This window comes from Orbicella faveolata, unplaced genomic scaffold, assembly GCF_042242905.1.
Source record: "Orbicella faveolata isolate gen_17 unplaced genomic scaffold, um_ofav_v1 contig_4, whole genome shotgun sequence".
NCBI lineage: Eukaryota > Metazoa > Cnidaria > Anthozoa > Scleractinia > Merulinidae > Orbicella > Orbicella faveolata.
In genome coordinates, this window is record NW_028301569.1 from 6,097,680 (window position 1) to 6,113,542 (window position 15,863).

Below are 15,863 nucleotides of genomic sequence, written 5' to 3' on the forward strand. Positions count from 1 at the left end.
AACCCCTCTGGATTTTCGTACTGATAAAGCACAGCGAAATACAATTGCTCTGATTAGATCGCCCTGAGCTTGCTCTACAAGATGATACCATTTTTGTTGGTTATGACGTCATTTGACCCGCCATCTTGGATTTCACTATTTTCTTAAAAAGTCAAGAAAAATCGGAAATTAACACAAAATCAAGAGAGAATGCTCATGAAATGTACATAGCCATGAATTACTGCAATTTGGTGAAGAAAACTGGAGAAAAGCTACAGAATTATCTCGAAAAAGTTGATTTTTGGCCAGACCTACATGAAATTTGATGGTTGCCATGGCAACGTCAAAAATGATGCACACACAATTGACATATCAAAATTTCCGCAGAAAATGAAGGAACAGCTGCTGAAAGTTTCAGCCCCCTAGGGTAAATTGTCTTTTCAAAACTTCGAAGAAAACCTTATAGGTGGGGGGGGGGTGAATGCCACCCACCCCCCCCCCATAAGGACCTTGTACGTCTGAGGGTTAGCACAACTATTTTTGACATGTCTCGTGCATGTCTCCCTTAAGGAAATGAAGGGAGGGGCGGTACCCCGGCTAACCGAACAACCCTGGGAGAGACAACTTTTCATATGCTTCTTTAGAAAACGCATTTTAGTGTTTACATGCTAGACAGGGTAACCTGCCTTCCAGGGGCACCTTTTCTATTTGCATCTTGCAACCTTCTAGGGGGGCTATCTTTTTGCCTTGTAAATGGTGCATGCCGACTTACCCGGCTAGCCGAGGTGTGAAGGCCGCGAAAGTAGCGTTACATTTCAAGGCAGCTTTTGACGTTACCTGCCTCTGGTCACTTCGCTTAATACATGCATGTATAATGCAAAGTAATAGCCTTAGTCAATGAAAAGCGGCCGCTAGTGAATTGAGTCATAAAATAAAATTAAGCTTGCCGCCGAGACGTTTCTTTGGTCCGCCATCTTGTTTGTTTTGCTTAGCGGCAGCTCAAAAGATAGTGCATTGATTATCCCGCTAAGGTCAGTCGCATGTAAAGGCGGGCTATGTTTTAACCATCCTAACTAAGTAGCCCGATTAGCCGGGGCACCCTGCCTAGAGAGTTATTTCTTCATAAGTGTCTTGCGGGTCCGCCCGCTCAGTAGTTTCATGTTCGTTGTCCAATGAGTCATTTCCTTGTCGTGTATCTTTCCGGCTAGTCCCACTTTGTGCTTGTTCAACATTAGCTATGACTCCAATCTGTCTCGTTCCAAAGATTTTCCTTTCAAGTTCCTCGGCTTGTACAACGGTTTTCCTCGACAGCAACTGAATGAAAGCTACGCGAAAATATCTTATTCTAACAGCGTAAATCAACAGGTTAAACAACGAATTCAGAACTGGCAATAAAGTAAAAAGATAAAAAGAAGTAAGTCTTATATTGGGAGGGATTGTTTCCTTAAAAGAGATCATTATAACAGCACAGGTATTTGATGGAATATAACGCAGTAAAATAACTAGCAGTACAATAACAGTCGTGTATAAAGCTTTCCTTTCCTGGAGCAACTTCTCCTTCACTTCTAAAGAAACCTGATTAGTAGCAATTTGTTTCTCGTTGCGGCGGACTTCCTTGTATACAGAGACATTGAAGTAAATAAGGAGAATGATAAGCACCGTTTCCTAAGATTTAGTGATCTGAATTTTTCTTTCTGTCATCTAGCCATTAACAGTGCCAATGTTTTCCATTTAGGAAATAATGCTGTTTAGTTGCATTTCATTGCATTTTAAAATTGTGTTACCTTTGAAGTTTTGCGTTCATCCCATATACGGAACTTGTTTAATAATGATGTTCAATAATGTTGCTCACTTTTCCTGGTGTGTGTTTTCTTTTCTGCTGCAGCCATCTTAACAGCTTGCAAGAAACTGGTCGTAAAATTTTATCTTCTCGCATAAGTTTTATGTTTTAGCATATTAATAAATCTTTGTGCCTTTAATTTTAGAATTAAAGTGACCGCTATTTCTAGTGTGTACCCCCTTAAGCGAGGCGCAGTTTTCAAAGAGAACAAGATCAATTTTAAGCCATCTTTAGCGGCTTAGCCTGGCCCATAAAAAAGCTTTTCTGAAAAGACTTTTTCTCGAGTGTCCGGTGAGTTTTGGCAGAATACTAATTACATCGGCAGTTACAAGAAATATCCAATGTTAGGACCGAAAATTCGAATTTTCTTTTTTGGAATGATAAAGACCTTTTTGGTCATTATTTTCAGAAGTATGCTTTAAACGTTCAAGCGAATTCACATTTTATTTCTGCTAAATTTCAAATGACTTGAGAGGGACATAGCTCTTCTTTTTTTATTTTTTTTTTATTTTTCGACAGTACAATAAAATACATTACTTAAAATACTACATACTTACACTAATAACAATACACTATATCCCCTATATGTACAAGATTACAGTTAAATAATAAATACGGAATTAAATATTAATTAATCATAAACATCAGCAGCATATAAAATTAAAGTAAAAAAGCCCACGTGCGATAAAATTTCGGAAGTGCTTTTTTTGCAGTCGCAATCTCTTCAAATTTTTCAAGTTTTCCGGGAATGAACGATAGAAAATTTTGAAAATCTAAAACATCTCCGCGAAGGCTTGTCCAGAAAATGCAATGTTTGGCCATCAGGAGACAATAATTTAGGACTTCCCAATGCTTTGTCCTATCATGCCAGCCGTAGAGTATATGGCTTATGGATAACGTTATTGTTTCATTTATTTTTTGGTACCACCAGTCTTGAAACAGAATCCAGAAATCGACTGTTAGCTATAGTGTGCAGTTTATTAGCAGGTGATGCAACGTTTGTTCTTCTGCGTTGCATAAGTTGCACTAAAGGGCTTTCTGAAATGCCGTCTCGATAAAGTGTAGCGCGGGTTTGAAGCACGTTATGAATAACTTTATACTAAAACATTATTATTTTTCCTTCATTTGTGACTGCAAATGGCATAAGATAAACCTTCTGGATGATATTTTCTGTAAATCCGTGGCGTAGAATTTTGGTTACGACAGTGGGAGGAACGAAGATGGTGTTTAAAGAGAGGAGTAAATAGAACTGGATCTTAGGGTGTTGACAGTGGTATCGTGTGTGACGTTCTGAATAGGTTTTTAAGATAAGCTTTCCAATTTTTTGGGATTGCGTTAACCAGGCCATAGTCTATAGTGAAAGGAACCTTCAAATCGAATTTTATTTCAAGTTCATACCACTTCAAAAAATCCTGATTTTGGTTTAATATGTCGCTTATCTTGGTAATGCCGGCGTCATACAAATTTTGATAAGAAAAAACAGGTTTTTTTTTCCTACAAGAATTTTCCTGTTATTCCACACTATTTCGCTTTTAGGAATCGATGCCCGTTGAGATTTTGAACTCGCACCAATGATCTAACATTTTTTTTAATAAAATGTGGGAAGCGTATCATCGAGTTCCAGTGTACTTGTTGCAAAGTTACATTTTGTTAGGTAGGCAAGACCACCATGTTTGTACAAGAGCTGGTTAGGAATTATTTTCCAGGAGGCTTGTGACTCATCTTGAATTCTGTTGCCCGGGTCATAGCTCTTCTAGCATACCAATATCTCGTGAAATAAGGGGTTCCAAAGAGAGCTATGCTTTGGGTACACCATATTTATCCATAACCATTTAGATATTGTATACCCACAGCACAGCTTTTTTTTCAGGAACCTCTTATTTGTCGAAATATTTGTTTACTAGAAGAGTCATAGCCCTAGCTCTCAAATCAGTTGCAATTTCGTATGTAAATTAAATTGTGGTAGTTGTATTTTTCAAGCAACCAAAAGGAAGGCAAAAAAAAAGTAGACCTACCCGCAGTCTTCAAACAGAACAAGATCAATTTTCAGCCATCTTTGGCTGCTAAGCCTGGTGCATAAAAAGCTTTACTGAAAAGATTTTTTGAGTGTCCGGTGAGTTTTGACAGAATACTTGTTACATCGGCAGTTACACGAGATACTATTTTTAACCCTCGTCTGTTCTGTGTTGGAAATGGAATCAATTGAAATAAAATACAATATAAGTGTAAGTTTTTTAATTCTGGTTATTTTTGGTCAAACAGCTTTGAGATTTTGAGTAAAAAATGTATTTTTTACGCCTTTTAGCGTAGAAAATGAACACAGTTTTAACCGCAATCATGTAGCAATCATGTTTCTTCAATTAGGTTAAAGCGCGACAGCTAACAAAGTTTTCCATCACATTTTTATATTATATATATATTTATAATTTTGTGTGTGTGTGTGCTGCTTTTCCCCTTACTGTTCAAGGATAGGGTTTTACCGACTTTGATTTTAAAATAGTTACTTTTGTGCTGTCAAGATTAAATGTAATTGTCGTGGTTAAAAAGCTAAAGAAAATAACCGTGGAATCCTGAATTTTCGAACCTGCAAGGGAAACAAAACTCGAGGTAAAATTACAAACTCAGATTGAAAATATTCATTTTTGTGTTCTAGGGTGTAGAAATAGATTCGTGTCTTCTCTTATGCTGCTCCAAGATAATAAATTTACAACTGTAACAACTTTTGTTCAGTAAAATTATTTTTTTTGTGCACGATAGAGCAATAGATACTGAATTATGGGGTTAAAAACTGACACTTTTTACATCCTTCTCAAGTGAGATGCTTGGCTATTTATTTGTCCTTTTTTGATTTTTTTTTTTCTCTCTCTGATTTCTTCTTTCTGGGAGGGCGGCTGTGTCACAGGCTATCTATTTTGTTGTGTACCCCGAATAAATATAAAAAGATCCCATGTCATACGAATTAAACAAGGACAACAAAATTAAAACATTTGAAAATGAAAAAACTTTGTTCCTTTTGAAGTTTTGCTTTCATCCGATTTACACAACTTGTTTGATATTATGTTCAATAATATTGCTTACTTTCGACAGAGATGTTTGTCGTTTAGGTTGGAGCCATTTTTGCAGTCATTCTAACAGCTTGCAAAAAAACTGGTGGTAAATTGTCTTTTCTCGGGCTTAATTCCAGCATTAGCTTTTTTTTCTGTCTTTAATTTTAAAATTAAAGTTTTCGCAGTTTTTGAGTGTACCGCTTAGCAATAAAACTCAAACAGTAGTTTGCACTGAGCTGTAATTCAAAGGTAAATGGTATTCAAGTAGTAGTTCGAAAAGCTTTGCTTAAAAGACTTTTGAGTGTCCGGTGAGTTTTGACAGAATACTAATTACATCTGCAGTTACACCGAAAATTATTTCTTAACCCTCGTCTGCTATACCTGGAGTTTTCCGCATTAACATTATCAGTAAGTTACTTATTTTACAAATATAAACATTCAAGTTTTAGATAAAATGAAAATAAACTCAACTGGAATAAAATATAATGAGTGTATCATTTTTCTTGTTATTCCGGTTATTTTCCGTCAAACAGCTGTGAGATATTTGTCTTAACTGCCGAGGGAACAAAATTATTTTATACGCCTTTTAGCACAGAAAAAAAAAACACGATTTTTACTGCAATCATGCAACAATGCTCCTTCAGGAAGGTTAAATCGCAACGGGTAACAGTTTTTTGCACGGTGACTGTACATTTGCATTATTTTGAAATAGGTCTAATCGCAGTTTTCGACGCCATCTTGACGGGTGGGCAAAGCGGTGAGAAATTACAGTGTTTGACTGGGAATCCGATGGCAAATAACTTTTCTTAAAATAGAATTTTACGCAATTTGTGAATCGCGACGTTGAAAATGCTAGGTAGAAGATTGTACTCACCAAGTTTGAAGAATGTTTTTTTTCCCGCGAACCGCGTCTACCCAGCCAAATTTACAGACAAATGTATGTAAAATTAAGAAAATTAACTGAGCGTCTTTTAGCCAATAAACATTCTTCAAACTTGGTGAGTACAATCTTCTACCTAGCATTTTCAACGTTGGTGTTTTACAAAGTTCACTGACTACAGCAATTTCTGAGGTCGACCAATGGGCAACAGCTAATAAACTTCCTCTCAATGAGAGCAAGACAAAAGTGCTTACCATTACTGGCAAGCGACTTTCTACCAGAATTAACCATGACCTTGCTGTAGTTGTTAATGGAAAACAACTGGAGAATGTTCGTTGTGCAAAGCTTTTGGGACTAGAAATCGATCAAGAACTAACATTTATCCCTCATGTGGAGAAATTGAGTAAAAAGCTCTCGCAGCGGATAGGTATTTTAAAGAGAATTAAATATTGTCTACCCCTAAAACATCGACTTATTTTCTATAACACTATGATAAGACCAGTAATTGATTATGTAAATGTGGTTTGCACGAGCTGTGATAAACATTGCCTTAAACGTGTTCTAAAGTTGCAGAAGAGGGCTGCTAGAGTTATTCTAGACGCCGATTGTCAAGCCTCCTCCGTCAAACTGTTCAATAAACTAAACTGGATACCATTTTTCGAACAGGCTAAACTAACTAAATGCTGTATTATATACAAGCGTTTACAGGGGCATGTACCAACCTATCTTAAAAGTTTACTTAAGCTTACTAGCGACACTCATTCACGGCAGACTAGGTATGCCAACTTCAATATTGCTCGCCCTGTTATCAAACGTAAAACTGAAGGAGGAAGAACATTTACTGTGACTGCCTGTCAAGCCTGGAACAGCTTACCGCTATCAATGCGGAAAATAGCGTCGCTTAATTCTTTTAGGAACTCTCTTTGGAAAAAAAAATTTTTGAAGAACAGCAGCTTTTAAATCATTTTATTCTGTGATTTAGTTATACTTTTTGTATTTTAAATTGATTTTATCTCTTATCTATTGTATTTTTATTCGTTATATTATCTCATAATTATGCCATAGTTTTAACATCCGTATTGTACATAATTTTTAGAGGGCCACTGGTTTGTTAGTATTTTTATACTGTTTTAGTGCTACCCTCTTTAAATAAAGTCTTTACTTACTTACTTACTTACTTACTTACTTACTTACTTACTTACTAGACATATATTCAACGGGACATAACATAGTAAAATAACCAGAGCTACAATGACAGTGGTGTAAAAAGCTTTTTTGTTTCTGAGTATCTTTTCCTTGGCTTCTGAAGAAACTTGGTTGGCAGCAATTTGTTTTTCGTTGCGACGGACTTCCTTGTATACAGAGACGTTAAAGTAAACGGGAAGAATTAAAAGAAAAATTTTAGAAACTGCTAGTATGGTCTTAGATAATTTTGTTGCGTTCAAGAAGTTATTGGTGGGAATTATGATGGCTGTAACCCAGGCCAGAGCAGAGGCTATGATGATGCGACCTTCGGTGACCTTGCTCTCGTATGTGAAGGGGTGTTTAATCGCAACAAAACGCTCTGCGCTCATCAAAACCAAATGATGGAATGAAGCCAGTAAACATTCCAACGTGACAGCTTTTGACACCTCAGTTATAGTACAAAACATGTTGTGTTCACCTTTGAGAAGCAAACTCTCCCTGGCAATATGAAGAGGTTGAAGAACTATTCCAACAACAAGGTCAGTTGTGGATAAACAAGCGAGTGCTATGTTGGATTTGGAACGAAGCTGTCGTTTGGTTTTCACTGACACCATCACCAGGACGTTGAGCAAAATGATGAGAGGACAGGTGAGAGTGTTCACGGTGATTGTAACCGTGAACACAGCGCGTACATCATGCGAAATATTCGCAGGATTTAGAGGAAAAGAGGAGAAACCACAACTAGATAAGGTGGTGTTGGATGTGGTGTCATTCATCTTTGCTCGATTCTGACTCGTGAAGGCTTCTTCACTTTGAGATTGTTTGCTTGCCTTTTGCAGTTTGCCACTTAGATGAGTTCATGATCAATCGTTTATTGAACGGTTTGTAGACAATTTACAGTGCTCCAAATTGTATCATTTCCCTTGATTTGGAATATTAATCACTTAATGACTATTTACCTTGTGGGCCGGTAAGTAACCCTACTTAGGATTGATTTATATGTAAATTGAAGTGGAAAAAATTATGAAAAGTAATGACTTCTGAAGACTAATTAATAATTTTTTTTTGAAGTGGCAAGGGAAAGCGGAACATATTAGTCGGGCATGATAAACACTGTTTGGCCTATTTGAATTCCATGTACTACACTGATTAGTTTCAAACGAGTGAAAACAATTGAGGTCTATGCGAAAATACCAGCTGTGAAAACAATTGTACACTTACAAATAAACCTCTCCGACTAGTACGTGGTTGAATGATAATTTCTGCGCTTGGGTTTGCATGAAAGATAATCTTTCCCAGTTTCTAAGTTGAAAAAATACTCACAACCACCAGCTTTTTTCCTTTATATAATGAGTCGAATGATTCTCGCATTTTGATTGGTTCTCACCTACGATCTATCAGAGGACAGACGCATAGATAACGTCAATATAATATCATTTTTCCTCTGTTTTTTTTTTTTAAATGGCGGAAGGTTTTAGGCCTTAAGATAATATTTTACGTGCCTGGGCGAAGGATCAGGTAGAGAAAAGTCTTGTCGAGGCTGTGAACAGGTACGAGAAGAAGTAATAAGAAAAAAAGGACTTTTCCGGCTCTTTTAAAAAATTGCTCGGAAAAAATACTCGAGCACAGTCTCCGTCGGCAGTCGAACGAGACTAAACGAAACACAAAATTGGTCTTGAAATTAGTTCAAGGAAAGAAGGCATTGTTTTGCCTCGAATTTAACAAACCCAATAAGCAAAATGTTTATGAGATTAATGTAATTAAAAAGTGCAACTTTTCTCAGTCTCAAAATAATTCTTTACTCAGATTGGTGTCAGGAAAGAAACATCACATAAAACACCAAACCTAGCTTTCCAGCGCGAATGTTCCAGTCAGTTTCAGGGCACAGGAGCGAGCGAATTATAGCACACTACAGCTCTCGGCCGTCTGTATCGCAGCTAACAATTGTCACCGACACTATATCAAATGCACTTGATAATTTCCAACCACAGAGGACAGAAATTTCCAACGTCACTAACTCTCCATTCATTTAACGCTCGAATCGAATGGCTTCCAACGCCTATGTCAATGTTGATCACAACCGCAATTCCGAGCGGATTTTTCAACTTTTTTCAAGGTAACGTCCAGGTTTTTTCGGCTCACGGTGGTGTTCTATGACAAAAACTGACTTGATTTTTCCAGCGTCTTGTATAAGATCAGTAGACTTCGCAGTTCAATTCTGCTTTCCCTGTAATTTCTCTTTTCCGGACAAGCGACTCTTGATTCAGGTGTGACAGTGATGTGATTTCCCTGAAGCAATCACAACTTTTTGCTACGTATAGCAACCAATCAGTTTGCTACATTTTGTACAGATAGTTTTCACTGTGACGCAATAAAAAAAATAAATCGAAAACCATCCAGCGGAAAAAGCTAAGAAATTGTGATGTAACAGAAGATAACTAAATAAGATACTTCTCCAAGTTTTAGGTCTGTGCGCTTCCCCAAATTTGGATATTCGTCGAAATGTTTCGCAGAAATTTACAGAGCCCAGTATGAAAACAGCATATTTTTACGGCAAATCGAGGATATTGTGTTTGTTATCCTTCAAATATTTTTCGCACCGCGCGCTGTTTTGAAAACTGGTGAATTATTATCTCTCTGAATCCCCAGTTATAGCCGGGGTATTAGGCCTTTGTACATTATGCTTTTAATTCCCTACTGAAATGCTCCACCTTAATGCTTCATTTTTTCGACTAAAATGCTCGGCTTCCCCCAAAAAAGAGTCACTAAAATGCTCGGTTAATGCTCATACATAGGGTTTTTTTACATTTTAATAATTTTAACGTTTCAACACAATTAACAGTTCAGAGTGGTAACAAAAATGTATACTCAGTATAACAAGTTAACAACAACGTATGTAATAGTTTTAAGACACCAAAAGATAATTCTCTAAATGATCTGTTGTTCTGTTAATCCTTTGTCCCCTTTCAGTGATAATTAAGGGAAGAGGCTAATCGCAACATAACGTTCGGCGGTCATCAACACCATGTGATGGAATGAAGCCAGTAAACATATTAATGAGAAAGTATTTGATAGGTCGGTTATGGTACAAAACAAGTTTTCGCCCTGAGAAGTGAACTTTCGCGTACAATATGTAGTGGTTTAAGAACTAGTCCAACTACATGGGCAGTTGTGGATAAACAGGCGAGTGCTATGTTGGCTTTGGTGCGAAGCTGTGGTTTGGTTTTCACTGCAACCATCACCAGGATGTTGAGTACAGTGGTGAGAGGAGAGGTGAGAGAGTTCACGACCGACGATTCTGACGATTAATACAGCATGAAGATCAGGAGAAATGTTTGCGGGATTTACAAGAAAAACAGGAAAACCACAACCAAAGGGTATAGTGTTGAATGTAGTGTGATTCATCTTTGCTCGATTCTGGCTCGACAAGGCTTCACTTTGCGTTTGCTGAACATGAATTCATCATACAAAGCTATTCATTGTCAAAGCAGCATGATGCGAGGGTTAATAGGTAGCTTATTGAACTGAAGTTTTTAATTATTCCAAAGCAGTTTGTTTATCTATCTGCAACTAACTTACATTTTGCGAAGCACGCGCTGGACAGCGTGGTCTCGAACGAAACCAAATTTGGTTTAATTCGTCTTTTTCTTTTGTCGCACAGTACTTCTTAGAACTTAACGAAATTTTCTCTAACAAATAAGCGATGGAAAAGACGCAATTAAAGTCAATTGTCGAAAATAATTTGAAATTTGACTGCGTTCAAACATTTTGAATGACAACGGCACGAGACTTGCGACATGCTAACGTAATTCAAGCTTGCACGACAGGAAATCAAACGGTTCGGAGCAGAGGTTCCCTCTCGACTCTTACCGAGCAGAAATAGGGCAAAATCTCTGTCTCGTGGGGAAGAGATTACACAACTTGCCATCAGATCTGGTTTGGATGTAGATACCTTTTCTTGATGCCTTGAAAGCGTGCCTGAGAAGGAGAGCAAAAGAGATGACAATCAGGGGTGTCCCAATTAACACACAGCTTCACGCCACTTTTAATGTTAAATGCTTCACAGAGGTGCTGCTATCATACTGTACCGTTTCCATCATAGCATCACGAAACTGAGGGGTTTAAGATGCTGTGCAGCTTAGGCGAGCAACCAGAGGAAGAGATTTAAAGAGAGCGTCTCTGCTTATCAAGTCAAACGCCTTAGTGAGGTCTATAAATGCCAGGTAAAGAGGTTGTCGCTGATCCCTGCACTTATCTTGTAGTTGCCGCAGGACAAAGATCATGTCCATGGTGGATCAATGTCTGTTAGACCTAAATCCACACTGAGATTCTGGGTGTACCGTTTCTGCCAACGTTTGAAGTCTACGAGCACTTTTTGGGCAAACAGCTCCCCGAGGATGACTACAAATAAAAGATTACCCAGTATTTGTTACATATGCCTTGATCGCCCTCGTTTTTGTGCAGAGTAACAATGGCTGAGTGTCACATGTCCTTTGGCACGGCACCTTCCTCCCAAAGCGGATTCAACAGTGTTGTATTGCCACACTTGATGACTTTTACAGGGATGGCGTCCTTACATCGCGAATTTACTGAGGGGAGTCTGTCGATAGCTATCTTTCGATCTTCCCTGGTTGGGGTCTTGTCAAGATAGGACAATAGTGGGTTCAGCTTGGGACCCTTGGTTCTCTCTGGCACAAGGGTCGGAGTAGTGGTCTACCCATCTGTCCATCTGTTTGGGTTTTCCTTCATGATTTCGCCAGATTTTGTCTTTATTGGAGCTGACTTGCTTTGTCTGAGACCAATGGCTTTCCTGAGACCAACGTAAATTTTTCTGATCACGCCGCCGACTAAACTTAAGAAATAATACTAAAAGTAACTAACTTTCCTGTTCATTCCAGTTGTACAAAAGAGAAAAGGAAAATACAAAGAGTGGTTGCGAAATATGTTAACAATAATCAAAATCATAATCATAGTAAAACAAAAATACAAGTAAAATAACGATCTCTTAAGCCCAATCTTGCATGAACAAGATTTTTTATTTTATGATTCATGAAAGAGATCAATGATAATTTGTAGTAAGTCCATCTCTATCTTAAAATTAAGGCACTCAGAAAGACCGTGAGAGCTCTGTCTGTACTAATCATCAGAACCAAAATTTTCGAGACCGTTTTTCACCGAATCTACTTCACTGCCCCACCAGATCTACGCTGATTTACAGCAGTTTAATTGTTTGATCATGTCCTTGGCTGCTTTTCGCACACTTCTGATCCTCCAGCAGTAAAGAATCGGGTTTAGAGTCGAATTTAGGTAGACAAACGTTATTGCAATGTGTCGAGCAATTTCAATTTGGCTAGCAGTTGTTTGGTTAGATGTCCCGAGCATCACCACAACTGAAATTGGAACATAACATATGATTAATGACACCTGTACCCATATTGCGCTAGAAACTGACTTCTTGTATCGTACTATATTCAGAGAGCCTGCTTTTCCCTTGGGTTGTCCTTGTGTTAATGGGTACACTGGAAACCGATGTTGTCGAAGCTTGACAAAAATCGTAGAGTAGGAGAAGACGGAGGTTATAACAGAAAATAATGTAAGCGCAAAGCCTACAGTAAAAGCAATACTAGCATTTAAAAAATATATCGATCCAACTGAAATCCCAATCAACCAAAAGCACGTGATAACTGCACGAGCTCGTGGTAATGTTACAACTTGTCTGTATCTCAGTCCAGATAACAGGGCTAGGAGTCTATCCACGCTTATTGCGCTGGGTGTAAAGATCGATATCTGACACAAAACAAAGCTTAAAGCGGTCCATAGTTTACCGATGTAGTAAATAAGTTGCCAGTTCATTCCAGTTGTTACAGGAGACAAAAGGAAAACGGCGTAGAGTGGCTGCGTAATAACGCCAACACAAAGATCAGTGATCGTCAGACATTGCAACAAAAGTTTCGTTGGAGGATGAAGGGCAGTCTCTTTATGAAGAGCAACAAGAATTAGAGTATTGCCCAGGGATGCAGTGATGGACAGCAAAATGTTTAAGGTTGAAAGAAATACTCCTATTCCTGTTAGTATTGACGATTTGCTTGCTTCGTTAACGTTCAGCTCGATTGTGGTGTTTTCGGTTACAGTGAAGTTCGCCATTCTTGTTCACTGGCTCTTGGTTATGGTAAGCGTGGTTATGTTCAAAGGACTTTTATAACGTGTTGTACACTAGCAGGTGAGACATTTCCTTTACGTGCATCTTGATTCAGAGTTTTAGAGTGAACACCATTAAGATGACAGCAAACAAATAGTTGTCGGAAGAACGTTTGACGGACGATCGTTAACGATTCTATAAAACGCCTCCTTTCAATTAAAACGATTCTTTTAACATGCTATTACGTACGTAAAATCTCTGTTGCGGAATTGACTTTTAAGTGGCGTTGCTTTTTTTTCTCAGTAAGTAGAGACGAATTTAACCAATCATAGTTCGCTCCGCAATCTCATTCTATAGACGGCACTTCACGATTCTTTCCTACACACGGTACGAAGTGCCATCCATATATTCAGATGCCATTTGTATTCAGTCCGGAATGACTTAAGTAGCAATTTTACGACATGTTTTATTCAAGGATATTATGAGTTTTTTCGCCTCCATTTTGAAACTTTTGAAAAATAGTGGCTCTAATACAGCCCAATATGACAGTAAATGGCTTATTCGCGTTTACTAGTTTGTTCCACTTTTTGTACTGAAATGAACCTTGAAATTTTCTTCGGCAAAGTAGACTTGTTCTACTTCAACACCTCAACAGGCCAGCAAGGGAAATATTGTAAGCACAAAGCACAATTCTAATCAAGGAAATACCAGCCAACCAAAATCGTTCTCCTTTTCTCGCCCTATATGTTTAAAAAGGAAACATCGTGAATGAAAATATAATGGCCGCAAGTGGAAAAAGGAAATTATCTATAATTTTCAGTTTTTTTGCCATACAAGTACATGTCTTTAAGGCAGAAATAGTATTTTGTTATGCGTGCGAAAAACATTTTAACCACCTCTTGCACTCACTTTCGGGTGAAAAATATTCTTCTTTTATGATTCATGAATAAGCTCACCAATCTTGGGCTCATGAAGAAAATTGCCTAATTATCAATGAGATGCAGTTTTTCGATTATGAATGACATTGTCTAATCAGAACTTTGGGTTTAGCTTGATTGATGGCAGTGATTAGCGCAAGGAAAATCTCAGGTTATAAAGAACCTCATTTCATAACGCCACTTGAAGAGAATGGCAGTGTTGGAAATCAGTGCTCGCCCACTCGCCAGTGGGAATGTGAAAAGCATTGGGCGAGTACAAATCATTATCACTGCCCGTTTGGCAGATACGATTTTCATTATAGAGAAATCATTTAACTGTTAACTATTGATAACAACCATTTTTTTATTTTCCATTTTGGCAAGAATATCTTTCAACGTAAACTTATCAGTGTTTCTTTACCTGTTTTTTTTTTTTGTTTGTTTTTTTAGTACACAACTTATGAAATATGGCTTCCTGGAAGTGATAACTTACATAACTGTTAAACTTGTATGAAGTGATACTGCTGGTCTGTTGTAGTGCAGATTATGCCGACAAGCAGTTTACTCCAATGTCTCGATTCAAGGGATGTATGCAAACTCGGCAGTGCCACCTGTTCGTTTAGCTTTTTTTCAGTTAAACCTCAGGAAATGTGGAAATTTTCCCAAGGAGTGTCAAAAGTTGGTGATAAAAACGAGGATAAAACAGTAAAATCGATCTGTGATCCTAAGGAGCCGACACGTTAATGGAATAGAACAAGAAAGCTTGACACGCAAGCTGGGCGTCCGTGATTACGAGATACCATAAAAACGTATGGTTTTTGCATCATTGCAGAATTTTTTTGTAGGAGGGGGGGGGGGGGGAGGGGGAAGGGGGAAGAGACCTTTTCTGAGCACGTGAAATTACACCTGGCGAGTGCATGCATTTTGAGAGTCTCTCGGCCTAATGGCGAATGGTGTCAAAATTTATTTTCCAACACATGAACGATAAGATTTATAGGCATACGTTAATTTAAGTTATATTTTTATTTTTGACACAAGTGGTCAATCCTAGCTTGATCTGTACTCTGTCATAGTGTCATTAGATATTGTTCCATTTCTGTAAATGTCGATTTGACGGAACTAGAAATGCAGCACTGAACCAAGTAGTACACATTTCACGTGAAATATAATGAGACTAAAGTATTACTAGAATCAAAGAATATTTTATTCTTTGCTTATCTACAAAATAATTAATGCTTTAAAATGAACACAAGACAGAATATCGATCAAAAAAATTTGGGACAAACTGTGAAATCAAACTGAGAGCAAATATACGCGAGTAATTTTGCCTCTTGTTTAACCTCAAAGACTAATATGATTCATTTCTGGTCTATTCTTATTGTCAAACTTTTTCAAAATGACGACTATCAATCCCAACAACCACAAAAGCAATCTATCAAGAGAAACTTAAAGACATTTTTGTCCCTGTGGACCATTTTTTGAGAATTTTACTTGTATGAGCCAATTTTCCGCAGAAGGGCTTGAGGAAGCCAGGTTAGAAAGTAATTATTATATGACGCGAAAAGAAAAAAAAATGAGCAGCTTGCGACCATTTCCATGGAAACGGTCCGTTTGGCAAAATTTCGACGACAGTTTATCGTTAAAAGGACATGAATTACCACATATGATAGGTACTTTACAGATTTTTAGGACTTATTTATCGTCGTCTTTGTATATAAAAAGACGAATTACAAAGAAAGTGTGTGGAAAAATAAGACAGTTCTCCCTTTTCAGGAACAATGCCTAGTTAGCTTATTTTAATACAGATTAAGGCTAAATCATCGATCTGTCAAAAATGCAGAGTTACCCGTATTTTTTACAATAGGTGTTATGAAGA

The 15,863-nt window shown here is 37.7% G+C and overlaps 2 protein-coding genes across 2 annotated transcripts; both read right to left on the minus strand.

Annotated features, from left to right (window-relative positions):
• Positions 1 to 967: 967 nt before the first annotated feature.
• Positions 968 to 7,707, minus strand: LOC149101246 (beta-1 adrenergic receptor-like). The gene is made up of 2 exons (XM_089276479.1): positions 6,956 to 7,707; positions 968 to 1,450 (listed from the first exon to the last, which is right to left on the minus strand). The coding sequence occupies exons 1-2, from the start codon at positions 7,705 to 7,707 to the stop codon at positions 1,084 to 1,086; spliced, it is 1,119 nt and encodes a 372-aa protein (XP_089132605.1). The 3' UTR covers positions 968 to 1,083.
• A 3,225-nt stretch (positions 7,708 to 10,932) lies between these two features.
• Positions 10,933 to 13,526, minus strand: LOC149101247 (histamine H2 receptor-like). Its single transcript, XM_089276288.1, has one exon. The coding sequence runs from the start codon at positions 13,073 to 13,075 to the stop codon at positions 12,134 to 12,136; it is 942 nt and encodes a 313-aa protein (XP_089132414.1). The 5' UTR covers positions 13,076 to 13,526; the 3' UTR covers positions 10,933 to 12,133.
• Between the last annotated feature and the right edge of the window lie 2,337 nt (positions 13,527 to 15,863).

Coding starts and splice junctions, on each gene's coding strand:
- LOC149101246 (XM_089276479.1), bottom strand. CDS start 7,707: ATGAATGACACCACATCCAACACCACCTTATCTAGTTGTGGTTTCTCC. Junction 1,451..6,955: donor TGTTATGTCCCGTTGAATAT/ATGTCTAGTAAG, acceptor TCCATCAAATAC/CTGTGCTGTTATAATGATCT.
- LOC149101247 (XM_089276288.1), bottom strand. CDS start 13,075: ATGGCGAACTTCACTGTAACCGAAAACACCACAATCGAGCTGAACGTT.